We start from the raw sequence: 16,544 nt of genomic DNA, 5'->3' as shown, positions 1-16,544 counted from the left end.
GACCTATTGCACCTGTTCCTCATGGTATCCACCTTGTGAAAATATGTTTGGGTTTGCATAGAGTAAGCATAGAATGTACGAACGCGACGAAAACATATTAACTCAGATAGTAACGTGATAAATGCAAACTCAAAACTCAAACTCAGAATGCAAAAACACAAACACAAACAGAGAGAGGAGAAACTTTGAAGTGAATGAATCAATGTAGTAAATGAATGTAAGAGTGTATAGAATGCTCAAGGGCACAATTGAATAGTGTCAAGAGAGTGACGTTCACCGGGGATGGATCCTGCGTGTTGGAACTACTAGTCGGAGTTGTAGGAGTGTTGAGTAGTGAATGGCAGCATGCTGGTCACCAAAACACAAGTCTGGTGACTGCAGATTGGTAAATGCAGCAGTGTACCACTGAGGATGGGCTGGAAATTGATCACCCGAGACTGAAATCAGTCAGGCAACACTAAGAGGAGAGTCTACTGATGCAGGGCGGCCTGCACAGTTGCAAAATGCAGGCTGAAAATAGGTGACAGCAATGAAACGGGCTTGCTTGACAGCTGGCTGATGTCGTATAGAGTGCTGATCAGCAGGGCGTCAGCTGGAATCTGTCAACACAACCTGTTTGGGGCAGGTTAAGGCATTTGCCAAGAGATGGATGTAGGTGCTAGGCAGTAGTGGACAGGGCTGATGATGATGTGGCAGCAGTCCCGTGAGATGGAAAACCACTAATGAAAATTGATGGCTGAAAATCTGCAAAACAGGATGAGAAACTTGCATATGATGACGGGGATGAATGGTGGGCAGCTCGTCTATTTATAGATGCAGAAGAATTCTCCCAAATTAGGGTTTTGCTTATGGGACACGAAAACTCTCTAGGACCATGCCCTTTTTAATGAGACTTTTGGTAATTTACATGTTTTGGGGCTGCTCTAAAGAGCTAATCAGTTTGTAATGCTTTTTAGATAGACAACCCCCTCAATCAAAACCTTTCAAGATAGCTGAAGGTATTTGTCTTGCACACCAGGCACATTAGATTTCAATTTTCACACCATTGGCTCATCTAACCACTCTTACAAGGGCTCTTGATGTAGCTAAGGTTAAATCAAATTCTTTCCCTCACCTTGCTTTTCCTTGGTAGGGACTTGTAGTAGCTTCTAGGTTCCTTAAGAGTACACTAGGCTAGTCTAGCATTACTTCTTCTCTTAGCTCATTAGGCTTTCGAGTTGAGCCCATAAGCCACTTGTCCTGTAGGGTACTAGGGTTATCATTGTAGAACTATTAGATATGGACTTAGTGTGACTAAATTGGGAGCTTTTGTTGTTGCTTGAGGGTAGATGGAAACACTATTGCCATATTGCAGGATATTGGAGGTGATGTGCAATAGAGTATTTAGACTCAATCAGAGCAGGTCTAGAATTCCAAGAGCTTGCAATCAAAGAACGATGACTAAGGCTACAAGTTAGGCCATGAGCCATCGTGAAGTAGAGGATTTTCAAGAATCTAGATCTTTAATGTGGCAATGCTCACACAGTTGCCGCTTGCGTTAATATGCACACACCACTTGTGTTTTCAGCTACAGATTTGTGTGTTTTCAGCTACAGATTTGTTTTCCAGCTCTATCTTTCTTTTGTTTCCAACCCATGCCTAATGGATATTAATTTCCCTTTTTGTGCATGTAATATATATAACTTCACAGTATCTGTTTGTGTTGTCAAGATTTCCATGGGTCCTTTTACACAAGTGAAGCCATGAAACCCTTCTAAAGGGAAAAGATGCCTCTTGCAACTTGATATTGTTATTTGTCTTTTAGAATATTGGCTACTTGTTACTTACCATGTTTGCTATCTTGTTTCAGTTAAATGTTCACCTGAACGCCATATAAGATTCGCAACCATCTTCCTTAAGTAGAGCAGTTCATATCAATTCAGTGGAAGTTGAAATGACTTTACCTTTGTTCTATTTGTATGGGTCTATCATCAAGTAGTTTTCAACTGTCATATACTTTCTCTTGCATGAGTTTTGCCCACATTCACTTGACGTTCCCTTAAATTGGCAGACTTTGTGATTTATCTAGTTCATTCTTTACTTGTGTTTCATCAGTTTTATTTATAGAGCACACCTTGGTGGTTTTTATCACCTGTTTTAACAGTGTTGCACCAATGATGGACTATACGGACAATCATTTCCGGACTCTTGCAAGGTTTCTCACACGACACGCATGGTTGTACACAGAAATGGTAGTTGCTGATACAATTGTTCATCAAGAGCACAGTCTGGTACATTGAAATCTTTTTCACCCCTTTTCATTCAATATTCTGGCTAGTATGGTTTCAGATATGTTGTGCTTGACTTTGGCTAAAATAAATGCAACCTTCAAAGATTAGTGGGGTTTTTATGCTGCAAAGAAACATCTTTCAATTTCACAGGGGGTGATAATAGGACTTTTGAATAAGGGTGTAATTTTCGAAAGCAAGTAATTGTTTGTGGTTGCATGCATATGTGCACATAATTGTATTAATGCATGCATTTCATATGCTGATTATGTATGCATTCTCCTGTGGGTTGTATGTAGGCTAGTTACTTCAAGTGCCTGTTACGTGTGTTTATGCTCTTGGATCTACACATAGTTGAGGAAACATGTTCCCTTTGGAAAGTTACAGACATGGCTTGGAGGCTGGAGCTGCTTTGTGTTCTTCTGCCATTGGTGATGGAGGCTTCTAGCAGGTTAAAATGTGTCAGTCAGCTGCTTCATTTTGGCATCTTGCTGCTGTATATGAGCTTAGGTTGGCAGACCTGTGCTTTTTGCATCTGTGACTGGTCAGGGCTTTTGTACTGCTGGGGTTTGGTAACACCGCTGCTGTGCAGTGGGAGGTTGCTACAGTTGTACTACTCTGTGTTGATTGGTTCTGCCATTTCTTCCATTTTCTTTATTTTCTGGTGGAGGGTTGTGAAACTGGTATATGAATTACCATTTACTGAGGTGCTGCTTTGAGTTTGTAACTGCTAGGTTTTGACTGGGACTATGGCAGCTTTTTTGGCCATAGAGCTGCAACATGCAGAGGGTGAGCTGTGGTGCTGCATTTTTTATTTTTGAGCTTTTTGGAGCAACTTGCAACCATGCATGGTTGGGCTTGAATCTTCACACAACTTAACTTTCTGTTCAGAAGGGTACTGATAACCTTGGACATGAGTGGCTGTTCTTAGGAGATGTCTGCCCAGCTCATCTGCTCAGTACACTGGTTTTAGAGTTGTTCTCTACGCTCCATTTTGATGTGACAGGATGCTTTAATGGGTCGGTTCATTTAGGTGCTATTTTACTCACAGAAGCTATTGTGAAAGTGTAGCTAAAAATATTCGGCTTTGTCAACGTAAATGCAAGAGTTTTTAACATTGTGTTTTGTCAAGTTCCAGTGTCAGGGTTTCTTCTAACATAACATTATTTCTCTACTATTTGTTATGCTTGAGTCTTTTATATACCTCCATTCTGATCTATGAGTAGCTAAGATTTACTGTATTCTCCTTATTATCTTTGCTTATCTTTGCCAGGATAGGTTTCTGGAGTTTCCAGAGTCCCAACATCCTATTGTTCTTCAAATTGGAGGAAGTGATGTCTCTACCCTTGCGAAGGCTACCCGTCTTGCAAGTGCCTACAGCTATGATGAGATCAATCTCAAGTATTTAATTTTTGATTTTGTATCTCAATCACACCCAGTGTGGGTACACAAACTTCTCAATCCTGAAAGGTTTCAAATCTTGCTCTCTTGTTAGTTGTGGGTGCCCAAGTGACAAGGTTGCTGGCCATGGGTGTTTTGGTGCATGTCTTATGCTTAATGCCAAGGTAAATTTTCTTTGTCACTGCTCATGTTTCTATAGCCTTTGATGAGAACATCTCAGTTTATTTGCTCTTGTTGGCGACAACCAGCTTGTGGGCCAGTCCATGGCAGCTATTGCAGACAACTGCAGTGTACCTGTTACGGTGAAGTGTCGTATTGGAGTTGATGATTATGATTCATATGATGAACTTTGTGAGTGCTCTCTAATTGATTAGTTTCCTGGCTTGGGGTATATTGTGGTGTAAATACACCCATGAATTTGATACTCATCACTGTCTAATTGAGTTTTCGGAGCAAATTTATGCTTCTATAAGCTATAGGAAGTAAGTTAGTACCTTGAAGAATTTGTCTTTGTCATATGCTAGATCATAAGGATCCTTTCAAAGCTGACAGTCATAAGTTGTGAACAAGTCCTGTTATTCCACACATTCCTTGATCACTTGAAACCCCTGTCTGCCAGGTGAACTAGCTGTCATGGCTCATTTAGCACAATATTTGAGAGTGGACAAGTTCTTTTGATGCTTATAACTTTGGCTCTTCATGTTGCAATCTCATTACTTCTGGAAGATACATATGAAATAGACCTAGAAAATTATCTCAATTTCAATGCAATTTCTTCCTTTGTTATCAGAAGCAGTTTTTGCATCTAAATATGTGAATTATTTGGACACGCCCATGTGTCTGACTGTTACACCCTCGGGCATCATTCTTGTACAAGTTAGGACAGCTAAAGGGCCTTGTAGTGTGAAAATTTTGAGGTGCTTTAGGCTAAGGGTGGTTAAGTTCTGTAAAGGGAATCTATGGCTCTTTTGCATACCTTTTATCATGTGATCACCACTCTTGGACCTGAGACCCTATGTGGCCCTCCCCACGCACCTGTATTGGCATGGACTGGTGGTATAGGATGCTGATCCTTGTGGTGAGGCCTGGCCCATTCACTATTGGCTCCTCAGCTTGGGGGTGAGCCCATATTGGCTCTATGCCTGGGAGGTGAGTCTGACGTCCATCTCTTTATGTATCTTTCTTTGCTTGTATGGCTTGTGCTGTGTCATGTGAGCATGTTGGAAATTTGTGGGTGCGTTTCAACTTTCTGTCATTATTAGCGAGTCAAAGGGAGGGGAATGAAAACCTTCATTCTGAAATATTTACCATTGACTATCCTTATAGCAGTGACCCATGTTCATTGATTAGCTGTGATGACATTGAAATGTATAACCTATATGTAGTCTGGACTGTCCATATCCAAGATTCTTGGGAATTTCCAGCACGTATGGCAGAGGGGCGCTTTTGCACATCCAGGCCAAAATGTTATTGAATGCAAGCTACCAGTTTTGTAATGTACATTTTTTACATGCCATTGAGTTTGAATACAGTGTGTGTTAGAGCTTATATATTGTAGCTACTGTCTATTGAGGCCTGTCTTATGGATGCATGGCCCTTTCCTTGCAGAGTATTCAATAGATGTTCATTAAGATCTGAGATGGACGTTTTCTCTTCCATCCACTGGACATTCATTAAGATCTAAGGTGGATGTTTTCCCTTCTATCCACAATATTGCCATGCTTGTTTTTCTACACAATAGACACCTTGCATAATTGCTATATAGGCTATTAGCATTAGTGTCACCTCCTGCATGTGAGCCCCACCATTGAGATGATGGGGGAGATGGGGAGCTCTCTACATTTGAGACTTTTGGATAGTTCCACTTCTGGTTAGCCGGTGCGTCTTTTTGTTGCCACCCAAATTGTCTTCAGTGTGTATACATGGTTGTCCTGTTGGCTTGAGCCTTAACATCCTGCTGCAATTTCCCCTTTTACGCCCATGATGGCCACGTGCTTCACTCCTGCATTCCTTGTTAGCACCAACTTGCAATTTTTCCCCTTCGTAGTTTTGCCCTTTCGATCATGTGAAGACCATGTTGTGTGCTTCTCTTCTAGGGGCATCTTTCTGTCTAAGTACCTTTCTTACCAGCTTCAAGTACCCAAAGTGTTCACTCTTGCAGATTTTCTCATTTTGCTCATGGACCTTGTGTAGCTTCTGCTTCTCTTGTTTGAGCATTGAGTTTCCACAGAGTACCTTACCAGCACCAAGCACCCAAAAGTTTTTGTTGAGGTTGTGAAAAATCTACTAATTTTGTTAAATTTAAAAATTTCAGAGTTCTATCTAGTCTTTGCTAGAGCTTTAACTGAAATTCTATCCAGTGTGTCATGCTGAATAAGATGGACTGGTGAAGTAGCTCTATTAGCCGTTCAATTAAACAAGTTGCTAATCAATTGTCACAATTCTTTCAGTGAGGCTTGCTTCAAGTATTGATGCATGAACAGGGTACTTTTGTGTTGCAGTTGAAAAATGTTACCTCATGCAATGTCTCATTTCTAACTGCAGGAAATGACATGTCAGGCACATTTGTGGATACTGTTTCTTCTCTATCACCAACTCGACACTTCATAATTCATGCTCGAAAGGCAATTCTAAAAGGATTGAGTCCAGCTGCTAATCGTACTGTTCCTCCTCTCAAGTACGTGATTCATATGCTCTTGTGATATTTTGAGCATGTGATTCGGCACCAAGTTCAAACATCTGAACTAGTTTCTTAGAGCTAGTGATACCAAATCTCTTTTTGAGCATCCTTTCTCACCAATAAAAATCTGCACCATTGAAGGGGGTACTGAGAAGAAAGCATAAAAATACACCACCCCCAGACTTCATCACCTTTTCGGGATTGTCTCAATGTGCAATCTGGCTATCCTCAAAATCACTAGGATGAAACAGCCCGGGGACAGTAATTGCTTACCGTGTTTGTATTTAATACACAAACTGAGACTGCCTCTCTGTTCTCCAAGAGTCCCTTTTGTGGGCAAGATGTCTGGTCCTTGTAAATGCTAATAAAAAGAGTCTCTTTTATGGAAAACTTCTGGGAAGAATTACAATCTTTTCATGAGAACAAAGTTGCATCCCTCCAAAACGTTTAATAGCACGTTACACTTGACAATTCCTCTAGTGCATCTTCTGTAGGCCCAAAGCTAGGAGTGTGTGCAATTAAGATGACAATGTTTCCTAGCTCAACAGTAAGAGGAGAGTGGCTAAGATTAGAAATAGAGTGTAAACTTTCATCAGTATCCTGGTTAAATCTTCCATTTTATTTCCTATTAACCAACAATAAATCCACATGTTTCTACATAGAAGGTTGCAAACATAACTCATGTCCTAACCATGAGATTGTCAAAATCCCAAGACTGCAACGAGATCTTCTATGTAGATTTGATTTTGAATTTCCCATGAGCCAGGTCTCCCAGTTTGTAATCGTTTCGCAGATGATGTCACTTGCCATCACTTCTGCTTGCTCAAGCAAACTGCTGTCAACTGCAATAATAAAGGACTGCTGGGATAGGCCTGAGCATCTATTACTTGACTATATTTCAAAATTTGAATGGTCCCAAGACTACAATGAGATCTTTTGTTAGAAGTGATAGGGATGCAGCTCGAGTAGGAGTGAATGAGTGAGTGTGACGGCGCTTGAGCGAGTGTGAGCAGTGTGGAAGTACGAGACGATAAGAGTGTACCAACAATTGTGTTGGTACACAAAGAATAAAATGTATTTATACTTAGGGCACGTAAAGGGTGCGTTCACATGTACAATGTGCGTGTACTATACATGGAGGTTACCGGGCCTTTATATCCCAACAACCTTCTACTTAAAGGTATGATATGAACCTCTAGCTAACCGACTACCACTAGTCGAATGCAATGCTCGTGTTGAGCTTTGCTTAGACTTTTAGTGAGAACATCTGCAGGGTTATCTTGTGTTTTAATTTTGGTCAATGTGATTTGACTATCTTCCAGAATCTATGTGATGAAGTGATATCACACATCTATATGCTTTGTGCGTGAATGATACATGGCATTCTTAGCTAGATACAGAGCACTTTGGCTATCACATCCCAAAACTGCAGTACCCATAAACATGCCAAGATCATCTGCAAGTCTACTCAACCATATAGCTTCCTTATTCAGTAGCTAATATGTCTTCAGCTTCAGTGGTACTCAGTGCAACAATATTCTGCAACCTGGAGCATCAAGAAACAACCCCACCAGCAACTGTAAAGACATACCCGTTGGTGGACCTACGTGTGTCCAAGTCACCTGCCATGTCTGCATCACAATAACCCTGCAAACTAAGTGTACCTTGCCCATAGCAAATACTTTTTCTTTGTGTACCCTTAAGGTATTGAAGAATACACTTTACAGCCTCCCAATGTGCTTTGCCAGGATTTGACATAAACTTGCTAACAACTCCCACTGCATGAGCAATGTCTGGACGAGTAGCAACCATAGCATACATAAGAGAGCCACAAGCTGATGCATAAGGAACTCTCTTCATAGCATTTGCTTCCATGTCATCTTTCGGGCTGTTGGCTTTGCTAAGCTTGAGATAAGGAGGTAAAGGTACCCCAAAAGGCTTAGCTTTAGCCATGTTAAATCTGTCCAGTACCTTTTCAATGTGCTTTTCTTGAGATAAAAATAACAATTTCTGCATTCTATCTCTATGAATCCTCATACCCAAAATATGCTTTGCATTCCCCAAATCTTTCATGGAGAAAGCTGATTTCAGCTGATTTTTGAGAGCATCCAAGCTAGTCTTTCTTTTCCTAGCTAGTAATATATCATCCACATACAAAACAAGTATGATGGGGCTGCCATCTGTATCCTTTTTCATGTACAAGCAATGATCTGCATGGCTGCGTGTAAACTCACGAGATAGCATAAAAGTATCAAACTTTTTGTACCACTGTTGTGGTGCTTGCTTCAACCCATACAGGCTGCGTTTTAGCTTACATACCATCTGCTTTTTTCCAAGGACTACAAAGCGCCCGGGCTGTTTCATGTAGATTTCCTCATCAATGTCACTATGCAAGAAAGCTGTTTTTACATCTATTTGATACAACTCTAAATCCAAAACAACAGTAAGAGCAAAAAGCACACGTAAAGTTGTCATCTTCACAAGTGAGAAGACCTCTTGGAAGTCAATCCTTTCCTTTTGTGCATAACCTTTGGCAACGAGCCTTCCCTTGTACTTGGGTTTCCCATCAACTGTGTTGACTTTGTACACCCATTTGTTTGGAAGTGGCTTCCTTCCCTTTGGCAATGATACAAGATCCCAAGTATCATTTGCATATAGAGATTTAATCTCTTCTTGCATAGCTAGCTCCCACTTATTGCTGAACTCACATGACTTGGCCTCTTTGTATGTAAGAGGCTCACCCTCATCTGCAAGCATCACATAATGCAAGGAGGGGTCAAACCTATGTGGTTGTCTTCTTACGCGTGTAGACCTGCGTACCCAATAATCAACATTTTCAGGAATTGGGTCTACATCAGGAGGTATATTATTTTCACCATTCATGTGCTGCTGTAAACCATTTTTAACATGCTGTTCATGCTGTACAGCACCTTCATTTTCATTTCCAGCACCTGCATTTTCATAATCAGCAAGCCTATCTTGCTGTCCATGATCTCCTTGTGCTTCTATTTGCTCTCCATCATCATCTGGCTCAAAAATAATTGGCTGATCATCAGTTTCAGCCAGTGGTACAGCACCATGAGGCTCATTTTCTGAAGTAATAGGTGGCTGCAAACTCTGAAACTTCACCTTTTTTAGATCTTCATTAGAGGCTAAAGAGCCTTTCAGCAATTTTGTTTCATTAAACACAACATTACGGCTGCGAATAATTTTCTTGGATTGAGGTAACCACACTCTATAGCCAAATTCACCCTCATCACCATAGCCCATGAAAATGCCTTTGGTGGATTTTGGGTCAAGTTTGTTCCTCAGCTCATCCCTAACATGCACAAAAGCATCACAGCCAAATATGCGTAAATGGTCTTGTACCACACTCTTTCACATAAAGTCCTATTATATCTTTCAACTACCCCATTTGAAGAAGGGCTGTAAGGGGTTGTAAGCTCCCTCTTAATACCATGCAAGTCACAAAATGACTTGAATTCGGTCGATGTGAACTCACCCCCATTATCAGTTCTCAAGCATTTCGGCTTTCTACTTGTCTGAGTGGTCACAAATGCATGAAAAGTTTTAAAAACAAACACTTCACTTTTCTTTTTCAGCAAGTACACCCAAATCTTCTTGGAACAATCATCAATAAAGGAGACAAAATATGCAGCATCGCCCAATGATTTCACGGGCATACTACATACATCAAAATGCACTAAGTCCAAGACATTGGACTTACGAGAGACACCAGAGTAGAAGGAATTTTTTATTTGCTTTCCAAACTGACACTCATTACAAAAATCAAGTTTAGAGCCTTTTCCATCAACCCTCTTTAAAGAGGTAAGGATATCAAGGCCTTTTTGGCTCATATGGCCTAATCTCTTATGCCATAACTCCAAGTGGTTGCAAATTTCAGCAATTGCAAAAAACTTGCCATTCAAGGCTTTATAGTGCAAACAATACAATGTGCCCTTCTTGGTTCCTTTTGCAATCAGCATGGAACTCTTTTTTACTTTCCACAAACCACCACCAAACAGTGTGGTGTAGCCATGCAAGTCAAGCTGACCAATAGATCGTAAACTCTTTTTAATGCCAGGCACATATCTGACATCTTTCAACACAAGCTCTTGACCATTGTTTAAAGACAAGTGTACGGTGCCAATCCCATCAATGTTGCAAGCATGGTTATTTCCAAGGTACACCTTTCCATAAGTGCTTGCATTGAACATAGCAAAATACTCCAAGCAAGGAGTTACATGGAAAGAGGCACTAGAGTCTACAATCCAAGTCTGAGTGACACCGTCATCAACTGACAAGAGTGCATCAATCACATCAGCCTTGGTAATTTGTATATCCTGCATGTGACATACAAGGGCATCATAATCAACTGCACATAATACATCAGCCTCTGTATTTGAAAGCTCTTCTATGACAACACTAGAGGCCACATTAGCCTTCTCTTTGCCTTTGGTTGTCTCCGATGCATCTGTCTTTTCTTCCTTCTTCTTTTAATCTCCTGCATTTTTCTTTCTCTCTTGTTCCCTCTTGTAATACCTGCAATCAGGTTTCTTGTGGCCCTTCCGACCACAGTGATAGCAAGTAATGTCACTCTTATCCTTTCCTTTGCTCTTGCTCCTGTTTCGGTGTCTTACATTTGTATTTTTTTTTTCAGCTCCGCCTCTTACATTATAAGTTGAGTTGCTGCCTTCTCCACTAGACATACGTCTAATTTTTTCATTCAAGATAGAACCCCTCACCTCATCATATGAGAGATTGGGGTTATTGCTGAGTGAAACAACCAAGGTTTCTCACGAGTCCGGCAATGTCATGATAAAAAAGATCGCCCTCAACTTATCATCAAAATCCAAATTTGCATCTTTGAGCTGATTTAGAATCCTTGTAAATGCACTCAAGTGCTCAGCTGCAGGCTTTGACTTATCCAATCGCATATTCACCAACTTGTGCATTAAATGCACCTGATTAACAGGTGTGGTGATCTCATAAGTAGTTTTCAGCTTCTCCCATATTGCATAACTTGTGTCTAAACCCTTAATGTTTGTCAAAATGTCATTAGTGACACCCATCTTTATGTAAGCCACAGCCTTTTTATTCACTCTGGCCCAATCTGCATTAGACATTAGTGCGGGTTTATCTTCTTGCAAAGCATCCTCACAATCCTTTAGAAACAAAATGCCCTGCATACGGTCTTTCCAAAGGTCAAAGCCATGACCATCAAACCATTTAATCTCCATCAAACTCTCGACATCTGAACTAGAAGTTGCAGCCATTTTATCACGAACACGAGTAAATGCACTAATCTGCGGAAGCACAAGCTGAACCAGCAAAATACCTTGTTGTTTTTCCTCAACTAGAAATAAATCTCTGCTGCTTGTACATTAACCAGCCATTGCACGGGCAAAAGATGTAGAAATTTACCAAAATTTTGCGCAAATCCCCAAAATTTCAAGTCCAAAATTGCATGAATGTCAGTCAATTTGACCCAGCTGAGTAAAGCTTTGCCAATACATGAAAAGCCCCAAATTTCTGGGATCGAATGTCAAGAAATTTTACCCAAAAAAGCAAAATTTCAACAAAATAGGTCACCGCTCATGATGTCTGCAATTTCTGACTCAAAAGTCACTGATAGGCATGAATGATGCCAAATTTGAGAAAAGCCTCGAATTTTTGGCTCGAATCCTCACAGATCTGTGATCTGAGCTTTTGGCGTGTGAACCACCGCCAAGGCAAGTGGTAATTGAAAAGTTTGAAAGAAAAATTTTGATTAAAAAAAAAACTGACCCGGGGGGGGGGGGGGGGGTCCGTTGACCATCGCGTGAATGACGGCTGTCACACCTAGTCGTCAGCTATCGCCAGCCGTCACATGAGTGTGTGCCTGCATGCTGGACCTGTTGCGTTAACTGCTTGCCATAACACCGCCTGTCTCGCTGATTCCTGTCGCCAATTCGCACGCTAAACTAAGTCACGCCTGCCCGTCATGTACAGCACCAGTGCTGTCCGACTCCACGCAGCAGGTCGCCTGCGACTTGACTGTCGCCTATGAGCTGCCCACTCCTAGTCCCCTTTTGGTGGTCTCGGAAGCGTGCCAAGCCTTGGGCTCTGATACGAGTTGTTGGAAGCAATAGGGATGCAGCTCGAGTAGGAGTGAACGAGTGAGCGTGACGGCTTGAGAGAGTGTGAGCAGAGTGGAAGTACGAGACGATAAGAGTGTACCAACAATTGTGTTGGTACACAAATAATAAAATGTATTTATACTTAGTGCATGTAAAGGGTGCGTTCACATGTACAATGTGCGTGCACTATACACGGAGGTTACCGGGCTTCTATATCCCAACATCTTCTATGTAGAATTGATTTTGAATTTCCCCATGAGCCAGGTCTCCTAGTTTGTAATTGGTCCGCAGATGATGACATGGCGTGCAATCACTTCTGCTCGTCCAAGCACAGCTGCTGTCTACAATTGTGCCCTCCATAGCTTCAATGCTGTGATCCAAAAAATGAACGATTACAAGTGCTTGACAATAAGGAACACTGGGATAGGCCTGAGCATTTATTACTTGACTGTATTTAATTAGATTGTACAAAATCCATGGACTGCCAGTAGCAACAAACTTTCATGCATTTCTCAATATGAGAGACCATTCAAAGCATGGCAACATATGTTCTCAAGAATATTGCTTACAAAGTTGAGTATTGAACATAATTTTATCATTTTGACAGGCTCCAGTTCTCCTTGCAACATTGTTGTCTAAACATAGCATAGAGTTTGTTCAATGCCTGCTTTTTTCTTTTAATCTGCAAGCAAGCGTGAAAATGAGATGTTTGGTGCCTGATTCCACTACCCTTTGGGTAATTTTTTAAAGGTATGAATATGTCTTTGCTCTGATTCGAGATTTCCCTCATTTGAAATTTACACTAAATGGAGGCATTACTTCGCTACGGCAGGTTAGAGAGCACTTTTTGCTACATGTTATTGTCATTGACATTCACCAAACAGTTCAATTGTCTTCCTTCAGCCAAACAAATTATTCATTGAGAATAGACATTTAAATATGCGTCTCAAGAGGATTCAACATTTGAACTTTCAACAGGTTGACAGTGTTTTGAAGAAGGGTGTGTATGGAGTGATGCTTGGTCGGGCAACATGCAACAGGTCTGCGTGTCCTTTTCATACTGTGGTTGTGTCCTTCATCTATGAAACTAAGCCACATATCAGATTATGCATTTGTCTGTCTGTGCTCTTTTGCCAGCACAAATGTGTAATTTTCATGCATAACTGGATGCTGGATGCAATGCATATGCATCGTGTTAATGTATGAGGTGGCTGCCTAAAGTGTTAAATTGCTTAGGGTGATTCTTGTGAGGTAATGATCCAATCAATAATGACTTTCTGAAAAGTTTTCTTCGTCCTATGGTTGGGAGCATACCTATCAGGATACTAACAGTTTCGGTTTTGTTCCGAATTTTATCAAAAGACCAACATGCCTATTATCCTACAGAATAAAAATCTCCCTGCTGTTACTGGCAGAAGAATTTTGTGAGCAACATTGGATCATTTCAGAAAGTTGCACTTAGTTTTTTTGAGAGCCCACTGCCCTATGCCATAAAGAGAATTTCAAGTAGTAAGAAGTAATTGTTCAATGCTCCAATCCTAGGGGTGAACTGACTAGTAGAGTTGCTTTGTTTGAAACTGTTATTTTGCAAAAGCAATACTCTTCTCTTAGCTCCTAAAAATTCATTCAATGGGCCAAAAAAAAAAAAGCTTGGAAGGATACAAGCGAGAGAACAGGAACTCTGCTTTTAGGATCTAGCTCTTGAAGTTCCCTTCTTTTTACATCTACCTCTAGATAGGTTGTGGACAGCCTCTAGATGTTGAGATGGGCTTGTCGATATGCCCAACCATGTGAGGTTCTCAAAGAAGTATGAGTAATTAGCATACTGTTAAACCTGGACTTCATGGTCACCAACTTGTCTTTCAGGCTCTTCATCAAAGCAGTGGAGGACATTGTGAGTCAAATACAGAGCCTTAATTCCCTTATCTGTCATTGGCACAATGTGGGATTGTTCATTTCAGAGATTTCACATTAACCTTGGCAAGTATGACCCAGCATTGAGCATGCCAATGTGAATGTGTTATTCCTCCATGAACTTCACAAGTCCCTCAAAGAAAAGCTTCTGAGACTTCCAGGCTGCAGGCCATTGTCGAGGTATAGAATTTCAAATTTACCAAACTCGAGCAATTAAAGGCTGCTGTTATTTCTATTCATCTGCTTGCAAGAGCTTAGATGGTAATATGGAAATATGATAGCAAGAAAAGTTGTATTGATAGACTATGTGGACTGTGATACTTGAACCTCCTCATTTAGGAGCCTTACAACATTGGGGATTCCATACGTGGGCAATTAACTGCGTGAGAGATGAGCATTTGACTCTTGTCCAATATTGTACATTCACTTTCTGGGAGGTACTTGGTGCATCTTGCCAGATGGGATATGTTCTTGGCAGGAGTGTGGGCCCATATACTGATGACAGTCAGAACCAAAGCTCTAATATCATGATGGCAACCTGGTTCCCAATGGTTGGACATCTTTTCAACTATACCCAAAACTAAATTAAGAGGGGGGCCGGGGGTGGTGGGAAAAAGTGGGAGCACGGGAGCAGGAAGGGGAAACAAGAAGGGCAGTGAGTGGATACTGAGGGAGCAAGGGGAGAAGAGAAAAGGAAGAAGGTGAGGGGGACTGGATACTGATATTTATGGTGCATGCAGTCCCTGGTCCATATTGGCTCGAGTGGATACTGATATTTATGGTGCTTCCCAACCTACAATCACCCGCAGAGAGGTAATTTAATGATGGGTGCAAAGTCCATGATTCTAAATTTCTTCAAATGTACTTCAGTGTACACATATTCCTTGTTTGTAGGTGCTTAGCTTTTATGAAGAGTATGCAGATTCTGTAATTGGGAAGTATGGACCAGGAAGGCCAAGCCTTCGCCAAGTTGTCAAGGTGAAGCTTCAGTTTACTTTAGATCTTTGTATAACTAAAAGTAGTTGCAGATATAATATGCTGGTTGGCTTCTGCAGCCTTTGCTCCATCTTTTTCATGCAGAACAAGGTGCAGGGCTATGGAGGAGGGCTCTAGATGAAGCATTTCGTGATAGTAAGGTATGACAATCTATTGGATTGCTGTCCCTTGGTGTATGATAAATACCTAATGGGTGATTTTACCTTTGTCTGAGCAAGGCAGAATGTAGATGGTAAAGATTGTTGTAATGTAGCATTCGTCTTTGCATGTGTGCTTGCATGCTTGCACGTCTAAGCTAGTTTGCAACAATGTTTGATTGCTACCTCGGTGTTTCTATCCCATACAGAGCTGTTCTGAATTGTTTAAGAAGACTCTTTCTGTGCTACCGAACGAGGTTATGGACTGCCCCATACCTCCACAAACCAGTGTGGAGGAAAGTTCACTTCCCATAGCCTCAAGTTGGCCTGAGACACCTCTCTTTTTAAGCAAAGCACTGGAGTCAGACAGCCAGAATACATGTCCACAAGAACTAGTGGGAGTTGCATAATCTACCAAGACAGTGGTGGTGGTTCATGAAACTGCTGGCAAGAATTGGTTTTTTCAAAATTAAGAAGATACTGATTGAGGTGCAGTAGTTAATTTTATTCAATCAGTATTGTACAGTTTTTCAATAGTCTCGTGTAATAGAGAAAGTGCAGCTAAAATTGTTGGCCTGTGATGGGATCATTCAAAGCGGCATCAACCGTGACAGAGGATGATAATGCACTATTCAGTATGTTTTGATAGTTGAACAATTATGAATTTTAGTATGCTTTCATAAAATGGGTAGCTGGTCAGATATTTCTCCCATGTACATGTTCCTCTTATTATTCCAATTTAAGGCAGACTAGATATTGTTATCTTTTTTAATGTGAGATTAAAGGTGAATTTCAATTGTTATTGTATAGATGTGAAGAACTTCTTGAGCATATGCCTCGGAACCCTAAAAGAGCTTGTCTTCCCACCCCAACATTGCCAGGCACCTCAGAGACAAGACTGTTTTTTGTATGCGTGTGCTTTCATCTTTTGAAAAGTGGATATTGTAACGTCTAATCATGAAGAGCACTTTCCACATTTGAACAAGTAGATGAGCTTGCAAGGTAGAACTGTGCACACAGAAAACAAAAG

The 16,544-nt window shown here is 41.0% G+C and overlaps 1 protein-coding gene across 3 annotated transcripts in view; it reads left to right on the top strand.

Annotated features, from left to right (window-relative positions):
* The window catches only part of LOC148011668 (uncharacterized), a 33,361-nt gene extending 17,071 nt beyond the window's left edge, over nucleotides 1-16,290 (top strand). Inside the window, exons 2-12 of one of the 3 annotated variants that reach the window (XM_087669918.1) lie at nucleotides 2,144-2,270; nucleotides 3,541-3,668; nucleotides 3,763-3,832; nucleotides 3,917-4,019; nucleotides 6,228-6,345; nucleotides 13,218-13,299; nucleotides 13,446-13,507; nucleotides 15,122-15,194; nucleotides 15,276-15,359; nucleotides 15,437-15,517; nucleotides 15,724-16,289. In XM_087669918.1, the coding sequence (XP_087526044.1) occupies nucleotides 2,144-2,270; nucleotides 3,541-3,668; nucleotides 3,763-3,832; nucleotides 3,917-4,019; nucleotides 6,228-6,345; nucleotides 13,218-13,299; nucleotides 13,446-13,507; nucleotides 15,122-15,194; nucleotides 15,276-15,359; nucleotides 15,437-15,517; nucleotides 15,724-15,924 (1,129 nt within the window). In that variant the 3' untranslated portion in view covers nucleotides 15,925-16,289. Of the gene's footprint in view, nucleotides 1-2,143; nucleotides 2,271-3,540; nucleotides 3,669-3,762; nucleotides 3,833-3,916; nucleotides 4,020-6,227; nucleotides 6,346-13,217; nucleotides 13,300-13,445; nucleotides 13,508-15,121; nucleotides 15,195-15,275; nucleotides 15,360-15,436; nucleotides 15,518-15,723 lie in introns of all 3 variants that reach the window. The other 2 variants (XM_087669919.1, XM_087669921.1) reach the window with 2 other exon arrangements.
* Nucleotides 16,291-16,544: the final 254 nt, after the last annotated feature.

Source organism: Lygodium microphyllum, chromosome 28, assembly GCF_053477565.2.
Source record: "Lygodium microphyllum isolate KBCC chromosome 28, Lygodium_microphyllum_v1.1.10, whole genome shotgun sequence".
NCBI classification, from domain to species: domain Eukaryota; kingdom Viridiplantae; phylum Streptophyta; class Polypodiopsida; order Schizaeales; family Lygodiaceae; genus Lygodium; species Lygodium microphyllum.
This window is presented reverse-complemented; position numbering and strand designations above follow the sequence as displayed.